The 16,818-nt window shown below is 43.1% G+C and overlaps 1 protein-coding gene across 1 annotated transcript in view; it reads left to right on the top strand.

Annotated features, from left to right (window-relative positions):
• Armh3 (armadillo-like helical domain containing 3) overlaps positions 1–16,818 on the top strand; it is a 206,356-nt gene that overhangs the window by 71,821 nt on the left and 117,717 nt on the right. Inside the window, exons 19-20 of the mRNA XM_005352384.2 lie at positions 862–922; positions 13,416–13,504. Of these exons, the coding sequence (XP_005352441.1) occupies positions 862–922; positions 13,416–13,504 (150 nt within the window). The remainder of the gene's footprint in view (positions 1–861; positions 923–13,415; positions 13,505–16,818) is intronic.

Here is a 16,818-nt window from a genome sequence, read left to right as displayed (position 1 = left end):
GAAAGGAGGGAGGGAGGGTGGGAGGGAGGGAGGAAAGAAGGAAGGAAGGAAGAAGGAAGGAAAGAAGGAAGAAAGGAGGAAGGAGGAAGGAAGGAAGATATAAAACTTTTCTGGGACAAAAATGAGTATGTCTTACTTGTCACTAAGATTTCAAATTCTTACTTCTCTTTAAGGGGCTACAATGATATGTCAGGCCAGAAGGTTTAAAATTTGAGGTTCAGACATGGAAAACTTCCCTTGAGTAAATATAGTTGAGCTGGGACTTACAGAGCTGTATCTTGGGTCCTTCTGGCTGTTCACAAATATGCATTTTTCTTAGAGGACTTAGTGAGACTCTGCATCTCATTTTCACTTGGATGTTCAACTTGGTTCCTGAGTCTCCTCAGTTCAGAAACAGAGGGGAAGACTAGATAATCCGCTCTTCTGACTAAGTGCTGAGTCTCTGCTTGTGTGAATCTGCTTCACCACTTCGTCTTTGCTTGCTTCGTTGCTCTAGTCTCAGACTTCCCTCTAGCGTTTGTGTTTAGGCTATGGTATGAGATATGTGTACAATGAAATTTCCCTTGTATCTAAACTTACTGGCAGGTCCTTCTAGAAACAGGAGAGTGAGATATTCAGCTGTAAACTTACAAGAGAGTGAGCCTTTCTGATGAAACTTAGTGCATGAAGCATCTTCTTAATTTCAAAAGGGCAAATGTTAAAATGTGGCATAGAAAGTAAATTGGATTCATGCAGATAGATGTTGGCAGGGGAGGTCACTCAGCATGAAGATGAGGAGTGTTGAGAAGCCACCCCCCCAGCTCAAAGGCAAGAAGCGAGTCTCCTTGTGACTTATGTTATTTTTCTCCATTCCCTGTTTAGACCTCATGGTGGAGTTCATTGTAACACACATGATGAAGGAGTTCCCTATGGATCTCTATGTGTAAGTGCCACGGTCCTTTTTATATGTGCAGATTTATTATAAAGAATCAAGTGATAGAAAATTTATGGTCTGTTTTACTTTAAGAGCAGCAGGTCTGAGAGATGGCTCAGTGGTTAAGAGTGCATACTGCCCTTCCAGAGACCCTGAGTTCAATTCCCAGCATCCATTTGGTATGGCTCATAATAGCCTATAATTCCAGTTGGAGGCCTTCTGACGCCCCTAGCTTCTGTGGGAACTCATACTCATGTGCATATACATGCATGTGATTGAACATAAAACATATCATGTTATTTGTTTATTTTGTTTTGTTTTACGAGACAGGGTTTCTCTGTGTTAATAGTCCTAGCTGTCCTGAGACAGCTTGTAGACAGGCTGGCCTGGAACTCACAGAGATCTGCCTGCCTCTGCCTCTTGAGTGCTAGGATTAAAAGCATGCGCCACCATCGCCTAATGTATAAAACAAATATTCTAAGGGAGGAAATCAAGGGGCTGAAGAGATGGCTTAGTGGTTAAAGAACACTGGTTGTTCTTCTAGAGGACACAAGCTCAGTTCCCATTACTCGCATGTAGCTCACAACTGTCTGTAACTCCCAATTCCAGGAATATGATACCTTCACAGCAACACATATAATTAAATTATTTTTTTTTAAAAGAATTTTTTTTTTTTTTTTTTTTTGGTTTTTCGAGACAGGGTTTCTCTGTAGCTTTGGAGCCTGTCCTGGAACTCCCTTGGTAGACCAGGCTGGCCTCGAACTCGCAGGGATCCGCCTGCCTCTCCCTCCCGAGTGCTGGGATTACAGGCGTGCGCCACCACCGTCCGGCTTTAAAAAGAATCTTTTTAAAAGGAAGCAAAGGAAACATTTGAGTGTGAAGAAATATCAAGAATCATTGTTAGTCTTTGGAAGGGAAAAAGTATAGATTATTATTTGGGTTCTTCATATCTCTTCATTATTTTTTTATTGTTTGTTTGTTTGTTTTGTTTTTTGAGAAAGGGTTTCTCTGTGTAGCTCTGGCTATCCTGGAACTCGCTCTGCAGACCAGGCTAGACTCGAATTCACAGAATCTCCCTGCCTCTGCCTCCAGGATGCTGGGATCAAAGGTTGTGCTCTGCTACCCCCAGGCTCATTATCACTTTAAGGTCCCTGCATGGAGATCTGGAGAGATGACTGGAAGTTGATCAAAGGAGTCTCTGTTACATTCTAAAGATACGTAAACCTGGCATGTCATGTCATTTTCTCATATATACTTAGAGGGTAGGTAGAGGTCAAGAGAGACTTTTTTGCTCCATTCTTAGCACATATTGTCTTGATAATCTAGACCCCTTCTAGGGAGCAGATCATGTCTCCAGGGGCCATGCTGAACTCTTAAAGAGATCTGACTGTTGTTTACTTGAGGACATGAGAGGCTACTGAAAGTCAGTTTTCATGATGTTTAGGTAATTTAATTTTCTATTTTCCCTGCTGTTTTATCTTTTCAGTTTTTTTCAACACTTCTGAACAACTATGCCAAACATTAATGTCATTCCAGATGTGCCTACTTTTATTCCCCCCCCCCCCTTTTTTTTAAGACAGGGTTTCTCTGTGTAGCTTTGGAGCCTGTCCTAGAACTTGCTCTATAGACCAGGCTGGTCTCAAACTCAGAGAACTGCCTGTCTCTACCTCTGCATGCTGGGATTAAAGGCGTGCGCTACCACTGTGCGGCTACTTTTCTTTCTTTAGCAGCAGCTCAGGAGGGCATATTGGTGCAGGCCTATAATCCTTGCACTTGGGGGGTGGAGGCGGAAGGATAACAAGTTCAAGGTCATTCTTAGCTACAAAGCTTTTTGAGGCAAAGCTGAGGTATTTGAGCTCTTGCACACACACACCACACACACACACACACACACACACATACACATTCCTCACTCAAGTCTGACAACAGAATTAATACCTTTCTTTTTCCTTCTGACAGTGCTGTTGGTATGCTAATTTGGCAAACTTTCTCCCAGTGTCAGGGATGTAGATAAGCACAGGACTTTACACAGACCAGACCACCAGCTTTTCAGATTGCTTACAGACTGTGTATGTCTTGGTTTCCTGGGTCTAGTATAATAATATAAATTTTATCTTTTGATTGCCATATTTTTGGGTGTTTAGAAGTCTGATGCTTGACTTTAATTCAAAGACCAATAAAACTACTTTCCAAACTACTTAGCAGATGAATTTCTGCTTATTTTAAATAGAGTTTGTGTACACTAGTGTAAACAGAAGTTTCTGTCCTGTCCAGTCTCACAGCCATTCAGCCCCAAATAAACATATAGAGGCTTATATTAACTATAAACTGTTAGGCCATTTGCTCAGGCTTATTACTAAATAGTTGTTATGACTTAAATTCACCCATAATTCTTTTTTTTTTTTTTTTTTTTTTGGTTTTTCGAGACAGGGTTTCTCTGTGGCTTTGGAGCCTGTCCTGGAACTAGCTTTGTAGACCAGGCTGGTCTCGAACTCACAGAGATCTGCCTACCTCTGCCTCCCGAGTGCTAGGATTAAAGGCCACCCAAAATTCTTGTCTATGTTTAGCCATGTGGCTTGGTACCTTTTGTCCATGTGGCATTCTTATCTTGCTTCCTCTGCATATGGCTGATGACTGACTCTCTGCCTTTCCTCTGTAGTTAGAGGAGGCGGCGGGCTGCGTTCCTGCTGCCAGCCTCCTGGCCGCCTGGCTAGGTTATGCCCCAAAATAACAACACACAAATTGTATTCTTTTAAACACTGCTTGGCCTGTTAGTTCTAGCTTCTTATCGACTAATTCTCACATCTTGATTAACCCATTTCTAATAATCTGTGTAGCACCACGAGGTGGTGGCTTACCGGGAAAGATTCAGCATGTCTGACCTGGTGGCTGGCTCCATGGCATCTGACCTCACTTCCCTTCTTCCCAGCATTCTGTTCTGTCTACTCCACCCACCTATGTTCTGACCTATCAGGCCAAGCAGTTTCTTTATTAATTAACCAATGAAAGCAACAGATAGACATATGACCTTCCCACGTCATTCCTCTTTCCAGAATTCTCCTAGTCTGGTGCTTTGCCTATACTTAGTACTTATACTACTGGCCAATCAGCATTTTATTAAACCAATATGAGTGACAGATTTTTACAGTGTACAAGAGCATTATCCCAAAGCACGCTAGTGCCTTAGGAATTAGATATGTTTTTGCTATAAACTTTCTGACTTGCTTCTCTTTTTTCTTTCCTCCTTTATTTGTTTTTATTTTATTTATTATAATTATTGTTTTGTTTTCATGAGATAGAGTTTTACTATATAGCTCCGGCTGTCCTGAAACTCACTATGTAGATCTGACTGGCTTTGAACTCACAGAGATCTGCCTGCCTCTTCCTCCAAGTGCTGGGATTTAAGGCATGGGCCACAATACCCAATTCTATTTATTATTTTTCTTTATGCTCATCAACTTGTGTGTGTTTGTGTATATACATGTGCTACATCAGGGTTAGAGGACAAATTGGCAGAGTTGGTTGGCTCCTTCCACCATATAGGTCCCTGGAATTGAACCCAGGTTGTCAGGCTTGGTGGCAAATGCCTTAACCTCTGAGCCATCTCTCTAGTATTATTAACTTGGGTTGTTGTTTTGAGACAGGGTCTTGTTGCTTAGCTCAAGATAACCTGGAACTTGCTATGCAAACCAGGCTAGTCTTGAACTTAGAATCCTCCTGCTTCAGCCTTTAAGTACTGGGATAACAGGTGTGTATCACCAATTCTAGATATGTCCTAAATTAAAATATACTATTTAGCTGGGCTGTGGTAGTGCACACTTTAAATCCCAGCACTCGGGAAGCAGACGCAGGTGGATTTCTGTGAGTTTGAGTCCAGCCTGGTCTACAGAGTGAGTTACAGGGCAAGCCAGAGCTACACAAAGAAACCCTGTCTTGAAAAACAAAAAACTGTGTGTGTGTGTGTGTGTGTGTGTGTGTGTGTGTGTGTGTGTTAGAGAGAGAGATAAATGTACCATTTACTTTGTCTTTGAATTTCTCATAACTAAGGAAACTGAGGCTTAGTGCTTTTCTCAGGGTTATTCTTAGACCATCCTTTACACTTGTGGATCCAGTTTTATTTTCTCCATTTTGTTTGTTTTTAAGATGAATCTCATGTAGCCCAGGATGGCCTTGAGCCCCACGTCAATAAGACTGACATTAACTTCTTATCCTCCTGCTTCTATTTCCTACGTACTGTGATTGCAAGTGTGCTCCATCATCCTAGACCAAAACCTTTTTCTTTTTTTTTTCTTTGTGTAGCCCAGGAAGTCACTCTGTAGACCAGGTTAACCTCAAAAGCAGAGATCCACCTACCTCTGCATTTCCAAAGCTGAGACTAAAGGTGTGTGCTCCAGACCTGGCTCCAAAGTTTTTACCATAAATCTTGGGCTGTCATTGTCCTTCATATATGTATTATCTATTAGTGTACCAAAGTACTCCAGAACCTAGTAGTTTAAGATTAATATTCATAATTTCACAATTTCTGTAGTTTAGCACTCTATGAAAAGTTCAACTGGATATTTTTAGCATAAGACCTCTCATGGGTCTACAGTTTGTTTATTTTAGACTGATTCTCATATATCCCAGGCTGGCATTTGCTGTGGAGCTAAGGATGACCTTGAGCTTCTGATCTCAGCAATTTTTTTGTGATAAAGAACAAAGGAAAGATATATAAATAGTGGGTATATATATGTATATATACACACACATATAATATATTTTTTAATATATAAATATATGTATATATAAATAAATAAATATATATATATATATATATATAGAGAGAGAGAGAGAGAGAGACAGACAGACAGACAGACAGACAGACCGACCATGTTGGCAGGACCTCAGGGGAGGTTCCATCTGACATAGTCCCTAAAGAAACCTTATAAGTTTTCTGTATGTGGATGAGAAAGGAAAGGGGATCAGGTAGGAGATCAGCTTCTGGATTTTAGCAGTTTCAAAATACGTTGTGTTTGAAGAATAGTATATAATTCTGGAAACATCGAGAATAGTATATAGAGGAAATGTAAGACTAGAAAGATTTTATGAGAGAACATGGTGGAAGAGTTAAAGGTGGGAATAGCTTGATTAGGATTGTGTGTTTACAACTGTAGAGTTAAAAGTATGCATCTGTCCACCCAATCCTCTGACTTACCGTGGATGTTCTGTACCCACCACTAACCTGTAGTCCTAACTTACCGTGGATATTCTGTACCCACCACTAACTTTGTGCAGAGTTTCTGTATTGTTTTCTTCTCCGCTTGCTCTGAGGCTGACTGTTCTGAGGGTACGAAGATGGTGCAGATGAAGAGAAGGCTGGGCAGAAGGTCCCAGCTTCAGGCTGAATTCACTTTCTCCAAGCCAGTGCCCATGGATATGTTCCAGATTTTCCTTCTCTCTACTTCCATTTCCTTTTCCAGTTTTGGTATCTGGAGCATCAAGTCCTTTTTAGGTGAACCTCTCTGTTCCCAGCTGGGCAGCAGGCCAGGCTGCTGCTCCCTTCTCATTATGTGCAGCCTCTCAGCAGCATGTAGCAGAGAGAGGGACTGAGAGCAGATGAATTCCTACCATTTCAGCTAAGTTCATCATCCTCATGGTGAATATGAATTCCTACCATTTCAGCTAAGTTCATCATCCTCATGGTGAACATGAACAAGTATGCAGTACAGAAAGACTTAGCACCCAGAGCCAGAATCTGGGTCAGAAGTGAGACAAGTTTCTTTTCTGTCTGAGCACTGTAGGAACAGCAGTGGCAGGAAAGGTATCTCCAAGGGGAAAGGAGTCTTGCCGGAGGCACAAGCAGAGGAACCCCCAAGCCTAACTAACATTCATTTCTGTTCTTCTTGATTCTTATTGCCATCCTTGTAGTTACCACGGGGTTTGAGACTGAGGAGAGATGAATTCAGGAAAATAAACCTTCTTAACTCACTCTTATGTGGAAAACTTAAGCCCACCCTGTTTCTTTTTTTGAGACAGGACCTACAAAAGATGCAGTAGAAGGGAAAGTTAGGAGAAGGCAGGGCTGTCTTTTCTTAGACTAGGAACCACTATGTGCATGCGAGAAACACCCAAAGAAGCAGTAAATTTGGAATCTTTTGCCAGTATGTATTTTTAAGGATGTAACAGTTATTAAATTTGTTTTTGTTTCTTCTCTTTTTTAGACAGTCTTGCAATGTAACCTAGGCTCAAACCGTCCAGCCTCCTGCCTCAGCGTCCTGAGTCTTTGGCACTTGGCACTTGTTAAAATTATCTTAATACTTGGTAACTGTCTGAGTCACTGTGATTGCAAGGCTAACAGTGTACCTGTTGGGTGCCTGTGAGACAGCAAGAGAGCCTTCTTTAGGAGTGCTGTATGTAGTCTTCAAGTGAGGGGCACACATTCGGGCTGTAAGAAGTATCTCAGCACTGCTCTGTAGTGTCCACAGCAGCGAGGGTGTATGCTTATCCAGGCTAGCCCACATGAGAGGTACCAGCATATAGTCATGACCATGGTGCATCTGAGTGGTCGCTTACAGGCAGCACCCAGCCATCCTTGTTGGCTGCAGCAGCATCAGCAGCTGTGAACTAATCACTCAATTTTATGGAGATATTGATAGGTTTTATAGATTGGCCAAGGCAAATCATGGCTCAAATGAGGCTATTATTTAACAGATTGTTGCAGAATATTTGTTTAACTAGGCAAAGATGTGTTATATTAGTTTATACTGCATTTGTTTAACCATGTACAGATATTACATTTGCATTAATTAAATTAACCTGGGCTCACAGAGGTGGGCTTAGCAACTAGTTAGCAGGAAGTATCAGGGAGGAGCTTAGCATGAGATTTTTAGTTGGGGCGGTGTGGAAGGAGAGAGGCTTCCTGGATTGAGTAAAGAGAGAGTTAGCCAGTTGCTTCTCTAACTCTGAGCTCTCAGGTGTTCACCCTAGCCTTTGATTCTTAGGTTTTATTAGAATAGAGATTTGGTTAAAGCTACCTAAAGGGCTAGCTAAAGTGGCAGCAACAGACTCATTGGAGGAGCAGAACCCCCCAGGTTGGGCTGCTAGCCGTTTAAAGCATGGTCTCTGAAGGGGAAACAGCAGCGGATGGCACCCACATAAAGGAGACCATGTTACCATTTCCAAAAAATGGAATCCGGGCAGTGGTGGCGCATGCCTTTAATGCCAGCACTTGGGAGGCAGGGGCAGGAGGATCTTTGTGAGTTCAAGGCCAGCCTGGTCTCACAAGCCCCCAACCAAACCAAACCAAACCAAACCAAACCAAACCAAACCACAACAAAAAGTAAAAACCAATGAAGAAAATGGTTGGAAACTGGAAGAATGGTTTATTTGGAATTTGTATCACTTGGTAGTTAGTCTCAGTACTGGTTAGATTTTTTTCTTTTATGATAACAAGTTTTTTTAAATTTGTTGATGTGTATGCTGATGTGTTATTTTATATTTCTCTGCTAAATATTATATGTGGGTATGTATGCATTGTGGTGAAATGAAAATCAGCAGACAATTTTAGGGAGTTGCTTCTATCTTGTTGAGGCAGAATCTCTCATTTCCATTGTACTGTGTACTTCAGGCCTACTGGCTCACAAGGATCTGGATAATTCTGTCTTTACCCCATAGCAGCTGGCTGTAGGAGTGTTTGGGATTACAGGTGTGCGGCATTGCTTTCATGCTTTCTCTTCATGGCTCAGGGCTAGACCTCAGCTTACCAGGCTTGGAAAGTGCTTTTGCTGCTGAGCTGTCTCGCTGCCCTGAAATTTTGTTGTTTTGAGACTGAAGTCTTGCAGTGTAGCTTTGGATGGCCTAATACTTTCTTTTTAAAATATTTATTTTATGTGTGTGTGTGTGTGTGTGTGTGTGTGTATGTGTGTGTGTGTGCAGGGAATCGAACCTGAATCCTCTGGAAGAGCAGCCAGTGGGCTTAACTGCTGAAACATCTCTCCCGTCCCATGCCTCGTATTTTCTATGTAGTTCTTGTTGGCCATGTTCTCTTGTCAATCCTCCTCTGGGCTCGGATTACCAGCATATACCACCACACCTGCTTTAAATTCACTTTACATATTAAGTAAACATACTTTAGTGTTTGCCTTTGATGTGCTGTTAGGCACTTCAGTTCCTCTCACTGGGTCTCTTTGGCTCTTACCTCGCAGGAGGAGTTTGGTAGTGTTCTGTTTCTTTCCAGAGAATAGAGACCCTTAGTTCAGTTTATTCAGTGTTGTTCTCTTTAAGCCCTTGCTGCCTTTTAATCCACGACTGTCCTTTCAGCACCGCAACTTCCCTAAGAGACAGCCATTGTGACCTGAGCATGAGTGTGAGCTTCCCTAAGAGACAGCCACTGTGACCTGAGCATGAGTGTGAGCTTCCCTAAGAGACAGCCATTGTGACCTGAGCATGAGTGTGAGCTTCCCTAAGAGACAGCCATTGTGACCTGGAGCATGAGTGTGAGCTTCCCTAAGAGACAGCCACTGTGACCCAGTAGCCAGCTGTGCCATGTGGAGGCTTTTGAAACAGTGTTCTTCAAAGGGTTGCTGGGAATCTAAAGGAGATGCTAGGTGCTTCCTGCAATGGATGAGGTCACCTCTAGAGCAGAGGAGTGGAGTGCAGAAAGTTAGGAGTTCTACACTGAAACAAAATTAATTTTGAGAGTCCCAGAAACATCTGGGGTAGAATGTGGCCCTACCCAAGGTTCTACACAGGCCTTAATTCTGTTTTAGAATTATCTGTGCCAGTAACCTCTTGCTTCTCAGCTGGGGTGAGGCTTTAACCAGAATCTGGTTGAGGAGTTGGTTTTCCTGTCCATGTCCCCATAAATTTTTCCTGTATTTTTTCCCAGCCTCATCCCTTAGCTACATATCAAGTTCAAGGCTAGCCTGGTCTACATGAGACCCTATTTCAACAAAATAAAACAGGCTGAGGATAGTTTGATAGAATACTTGCTTAGCATGCATAAAGCCCTGGGTTTCGTTTTGAATACCCCATAAAAACTGTAATACCAGTGCTTGGGAGGTGGAGACAGGAGGATCAGGAGTAGATCCGCTGGTGCATGCCGTTAATGGCCAGCCTGGTCAACAGAGCAAGTCCAGGACAGCCAGGACTGCACAGAAAAACCCTGTCTCATAAAGTCAAAAAATAACAACAGCCCTCCCCCGAAACAAAAAACATATACATGTATATATGTGTGTATATACATATACACACTTACATACATACATATGTATGTATGAAAACAAAATCAGCCTAGGGGTGCAGAGAGCAAACACAATTTCAATCTTAGTTCCACCAAACAAGTACTTGGTTGTGTTTCAGCAGCTACAAGTGGTCGATAGTCCCGTTCCTGGACCATTCAGTTATGTGTGTCACAACAACACAATGTTTTATTTTGCTTTATTTTGAGGTAGGATCTTCTGTAGCACAAGTTGGTCTCAAATTTACCATTGTAGGTGAAGATAATCTTTAATTCTTGTTTTGTTTTTTGGTTTTTTTTGAGACAGGGTTTCTCTGTGTAGCTCTGGTTGTCCTGGAACTCACTCTGTAGACCAGGCTGGCCTCAAACTCACCGAGATCCACCTGCCTCTGCCCCCTGAGTGCTGGAATAAAGGCGTGCGCCACCACTGCCCAGCTTATTTATTGATATTTTTTTCTTTCTTTTTTTTTTTAATGATTTACTTAACTTTATTATGTTTGTTGGTGTGAAGGTGTCAGATCTTGTGGAACTGCATTTTCAGACAGTTGTGAGCTGCCATATGGGTGCTGGGAACCGAACCCGGGTCCTCTGAAAGAGAAGTCAGTGCTCTTAACCACTGAGCCATCTCTCCAGCCCCATTTATTCACATTTTGAGACAGTTTCACCTAGCTCATGCTCACCTGGAACTTCCTGTGTCACCAAGGATGACCTTGGTCTTATGCTTCTCCTGCCTGCACCTGGCATGAGTCGCCAGGCCTGCCTTCAGAATTGGTGTTCCTCTTAACCTATGTTATATAATAATGGGTTTCATTATGATGCTTCCATGCGTGTATTTAATGTATAGCAATCATATTCACTCCCCTCTCGCCCTTCCTCTTCCGCTAATCTTCTCAGCCATCCCCTTCTAATTTTGAGTCTTATGTATCTGATTAAATTACATAATTTGTTGCTGTGCAAAATTCTCTGAAGAGTAACCTGAGGCAGGTCATTTGACTTACAGTTCCAGGCATAGGCTGTCATGGTGAGGAAGGCATGGCAGCAGGAGCTTGATGCTCCAGGCTCATCATCACACTCACAGACAGGAAAACATAAATTTTAGTGCTCAGCTCCCTTTCTCCACTTGCAGCAGCCTGTGGACTGGTGCAGCCCGCCGTTAAATACTCCACCCCCAATTACGCTAACCCGATATCTTTCACAGGCTCACCTGATCTAGCTGATCCCTCACAGGCTTGTAGTGCCTGGAACCTTGCCTCCTAGCTGACTCCAGATCTTGTTGGCAGTCGTACTAGCTACCAAAGCATCCAGAGTTCCATTGGGGTTGTTTGCAGTCATGTGGGTGACTGTTTGCAGGAGGACAGACACAGCTATCGCAGGAGATGTCTCTCGTCAGCTTCAGATACATCCTGGAGAGGAGAGCTTCCCCATAAGCCCCTCTCCTCAAACTGGTTTTTTTTTTTTTTAAAGATTTATTTATTTATTATGTATACAACATTCTGCCTCCATGTATGCTCATACACCAGAGGAGGGCGCCAGATCTCATTACAGATGGTTGTGAGCCACCATGTGGTTGCTGGGAATTGAACTCAGGACCTCTGGAAGAGCAGACGGTGCTCTAAACCACTGAGCCATCTCTCCAGCCCTCAAACTGGTTTTTTAAACTCAACTTAAATACTTACTTTTATTTATGAGTGTTGGTGTGGGTGTCTATCATGTGTGAGTGCATTTAGAGGCCAGAAGGTGTCAGATCCTGGAACTGGAGTCGCATGTAGCTGTAAGCTGCTCTGTGTGGGTGCAAGGACTGAATTAAGGTCCTTTGGAAGAATAGCAAGCCTTGTTACCTGCTGAGCCATCTCTTTTGTCCTGATTTTAAATGTAAATACAAACTAGGTTAGTTACAAGTTAAATTTCTTTAAAACTGAATTCAAACTTGAGGCTTAATATCTTTCATTTTTTACATCTGTGCATTCCTTTCTTAATTTTTTTGATTAAAAATTATTTTTATCTGTATTTATTTGTAGTAAGAGCTGCGGGGCTGTGTTCCTGCCACCCAGCTCCCTGCCGCCTGGTTAGCTTATGCCCCAAAATAACGACACACAAACTGTATTCATATAAACACTGCTTGGCCCATTTCTATTAATGTGTGTAGCACCATGAGGTGGTGACTTACCAGGGAGATTCTAGCCTACGTCCATCCTGGGTCGGAGCTTCATCGCATCTGCCCTGGAGAGCAGCGGCATGGCGTCTGAGCTCACTTCCTCTTCCTCCCAACTTCTGTTCTGTTTACTCCACCCACCTATGTTCTAACCTATCAGGCCAAGCAGTTTCTTTATTAATTAACCAATGACCTTCCTCCATCAGTATGGGTGTTTTGTCTGCATGTGCACTTGTACCACGTGCATGCCTGGTATCCAGAGAGGTTAGAAGATACTGGGGTCCCCTGGAACTGGAGTTACAGACAGTAGTGAACTGCCATTGCTAGGAATTGAACCCAGGTCCTCTGGAAGAGCCATCTCTAGCTCCTTCAGAAAAAAAAAATTAAAACGTTTATTTATTTTCTGTGTGTGACCCCTTTCCTGTGTGTGTGAGCACTTGCTGTGAGGTTGTTTCTCTCGATCTGCCATGTGGGACCCAGGGATCAAACCTGTTTGCCAGACTAGGCAGCAAGTGCCTATTCTGATAGGAGTGCCATGGCACTGCTTCCTCCAGGCCCCCTTTCCTGTTTTGAGTCAGGGTGTCCCTATGGAGCCCAAGTAATCTAAGCCACTTGAGTGCTTTGATTACAGGAATGCACCACCATGCCCAGCCGCATGCTATGTTTACTGTCATTGGAATAATTGTGATGTCTCTTTCCTTCCTGAAAGGAAGGATACTCGAGGGAAAGGCTAACAGTGGTCCCTCATTCTAGGCCTCTTAAGTAGTTGTAGCCCAGTGGGTAGCACCAATTGTGTTCAGACTGACAGATAGAAAATTTGGCAGGCTTATCCCCTTTTTGTGGTATGTGTATGTATTTGCCTTCAGTCTTAGTGACCATAGCAGAGGTTGCCTCCCTAAAGAAGAACACTGGTGAGGCCAGGCGATGGTAGCGCACGCCTTTAATCCCAGCACTCGGGAGGCAGAGGCAGGCGGATCTCTGTGAGTTCGAGACCAGCCTGGTCTACAAGAGCTAGTTCCAGGACAGGCTCCAAAGCCACAGAGAAACCCTGTCTCGAAAAACCAAAAAAAAAAAAAAAGAACACTGGTGGACTGCGCTGGCTCAGAGCTCACCCGGTTGTCTTCTTACTGCAGGCGCTGTGTCCAGGTCGTGCACAAACTGCTGTGTTACCAGAAGAAGTGTAGAGTTCGCCTGCACTATACCTGGCGGGAACTCTGGTCAGGTAACGCTCCTCCTTGAGCTTGTTCTCTTTCCCTGTGCTTCGTATGAGCTTGCACTCAAACTACTAGTCTTTTATTCCATGTGCTTTGTTAGGACGATTCTTTTGTGCTCACACTACTAGTCTTTTATTCCGTGTGCTGTTAGGACGATTCTCTTTCACTCACACTATTTATTTTTAACATTTTGCCTTGCTTGAATCTAGACTTCAAATGCTATGTGGTCCACACTTTCTTTCCTGTTCCTTCTCATTCTCTGTACTTTTTTTTTGTCAGCCTTTGATGGTTTCTTGAGTTTTAGGGCTAAAGATGCACCTGGTAAGAGTACAGGCATAAGAGTCTGGATTTGATCCCTAGCACTGAGAAAAAAAGAAAAAAACTCTAAGGAGAGGATATAATTTGTTAGCCAGGCATAATGGCACAAACCTGTAATCTGCAGTGAAGGGAAAAGCAAATAGATCTCTCTGAGATCAAGGCCAGCCTGGGCTAGATAGTGAATTCCAGGTCATTCAGTGCTGTGTAGTGAGACCCTTAAAAAACAAAACCAACCAAACAAAAATGTCTTGAATCTCAAAGATTCTGGCTTTGTGTAGCAGCGAGGAGTCAGTGCAAACTTGGATTCGCATCCACTTCCATTTGGTAGCAGCATATGGACTATAGGGAACGGCTGTGTGTTTCCTCAAGATGAGTAATCTCAGGAGGAATGGTATTAGGAGGTGGTGGGGATGGGGCGGGGAGATGGGGGAAGCTCTGCTCTTTTGTTACATCTGGCATTATTACTGTTTACAGACTGTGTAGATGGCACCACTCCCCCTGGGCCAGAGACAAAACAGAAAATTACAATGTTTACTTTTGTCTTTATATCCATTTGGTAACCCAGTAAAGTCACTGCCGCCCTGCATGCGGGGTGTGTCTCTTCTCTAAGGGCACAATTAATGTTAGCTTGCCATCCTTTTTGTGTGTGACTAAATTGGAGGTTTTGGGAAAGCAAAAATTGTTCTCTGAGGCAGTTGCTTGCTGATAGGTCCTGTGGCTTTTGTGACCTGAGGCTATAATAGTTTTCTCTCAATGATTACAGATGAGGGCTGCCCCAACCTGGGGTGCTCCTCTGTTTCTGAACTGAGGAGAGTCGTTAGTGTCAGGGGCTCTGTAAGAAACAGGCCAGGAGCCCAGCCCCCTTCTATGGAATTTATCTCCCTGTTGTGACACATGGTTTCCTCCCAGCTTAATTTGCCTTTCTAAATTTAGTCCTCCATAATGGGAAGTAGAGATCTTTAATTAATGGATTAGCAGCAGTTACTGTGTGTGGTGGTGGAAGGGAGGGTAAGAGAGTCACGCTAATGGGGCAGCAGTGGCCACTGTAGTTGGAGCTTTAGGAGAGAGTTTGGAATTAAGGGCATGTCAGAAGAGATTGGAAGGGATCAAACTGATGAGTTAAGTTTTCTGCATGTGTGCATGCATGTGTATTTTGTTTGACACTGGGTCTTGCTATGTAGCCCAGGCTGTCCTTGGCCTCAGCCTCCCAAATGGCTAGACTTCTAGGCATGCACCACCCACACTTGTTGAGTAAGCTGAATATAATTTTTTTTTTCGAGACAAGGTTTCTCTATAGCTTTGGAGCCTATCCTGGAACTAGCTGTTGTAGACCAGGCTGGCCTTGAACTCACAGAGATCCACCTGCCTCTGCCTCCCAGTTGCTGGGATTAAAGGCATGAGCCACCACTGCCCAGCTAATTTTTTTTTTTTTTTTTTTTTTTTTGGTTTATCGAGACAGGGTTTCTCTGTAGCTTTGGTGCCTGTCCTGGAACTAGTTCTTGTAGACCAGGCTGGTCTCGAACTCACAGAGATCCGCCTGCCTCTGCCTCCCGAGTGCTGGGATTAAAGGCGTGCGCCACCACCGCCCGGCCTAAATTTTTTATAACAGAAAAGACTCTTATTATTTTATGTAGATAATAATATAATTATAAAGCTCTGAAAGCTAGTATGTCAAAGAAAATGCAAAACAGTGCAAATTTGTGTACTTGGTTCAGTTGTAGGACGTAGAACAAGCAGCAGTGGTTAGTGTCTGTGTCTGAGATGGAGTTGCATGCAGTGTTAGCAGTTCTCTGGCTGCCGTTGTCTGCTGCTTCTGGTTCTCATCTACTTTTACTTCCTTCTCTTTCTCGCCTTGGCCTCCATATCCTCCTCGTTCCGCCCTTTCTACTGCTCAGTGTCCTGTGTCTGTCTGTCTTCTGTTTCTTCAGGTTTCTCAGGCTTCCGGTTGTTTTCCTACTTACATTTCATAATTCCTGTCATCTTTTTTTTTATTCATTCTTTTATTTTTTTATTATGGTTTTTCGTGACAGGGTTTCTCTATGTAGTCCTAGCTATCCTAAAATTCGTTCTATAGGTCAGGCTGATCTTGAATTCAGTACTCTGCTGTTAATTCCACTGAACAAGGGCAAAAGCTTTACCCAAATTCTTTTAGTAAAATTAAGCAAGCTTTATTTTCTGTCAGACAGGGCTGTCTCCCTGAAAGAGTAGTATCACACATAGGAGAAGGTGGATTTATAGCCCCCCCAAAACTATAAGACTAGGGGATTTCCAAGGGTTCAGTGAATTTTTGGTTATATAGGAACTTGGTTGAACATCTCAAATTTCTTTGTCAGAACATCTTATTTTATAAGGGTGGAGATCAGGGTATAGGCTTTGGAACATGTCAATTTCCAGAAAATTGGTCAAGACCTGGTCAAATTTAAGTTTTGCAGAAAACAGGGATGAACTTATTTCAACTTTGTAAAAAGATGGCTTCTAATCTTAAAATGGAGTCAGGCTGGTCCATCACTGCCACCTCTGCCTCCCAAGTGCTGACATTGATTGAGTATGCAACTATACCTGGCATTTTGCCACTCTAGTTAGTAATTTACGAAGAAAAGAACAATTGTTTATCCTCTGTTGATTGGTGACTTCATGACTTTGAGAACTTCTGTCATGTTCAGCTCCATGATCACTTGCTATTTGTGTTCTGCGGTCCTTGGTGTATTAGACAGAAGTTGTAGGAGACTCATTAGTGAGGCCTAGATGCCTGCTTGTTCCTAAAGTGTGGATGCTTGTGTTCGAGGCTTCTGCCGAGTGAGGGCTAGCTTCCTTCCTTTCTTTTGTAAAGGTCACATTCATTTAGTTACTTCCAGTGCTGCACGTCACCAGCGCTTGATAAGAAGATAAGAGGAGGCCAGGGCGATGGTGGTGCATGCCTATAATCCCAGCACTCGGGAGGCAGAGGCAGGCGGATCTCTGTGAGTTCGAGACCAGCCTGATCTACAAAGGGAGTTCCAGGACA

This window comes from Microtus ochrogaster, chromosome 8 (genome assembly GCF_000317375.1).
Source record: "Microtus ochrogaster isolate Prairie Vole_2 chromosome 8, MicOch1.0, whole genome shotgun sequence".
NCBI lineage: Eukaryota > Metazoa > Chordata > Mammalia > Rodentia > Cricetidae > Microtus > Microtus ochrogaster.
Note: the sequence above shows the minus strand (reverse complement) of the source record. Positions and strands in the feature narration are given on the sequence as shown.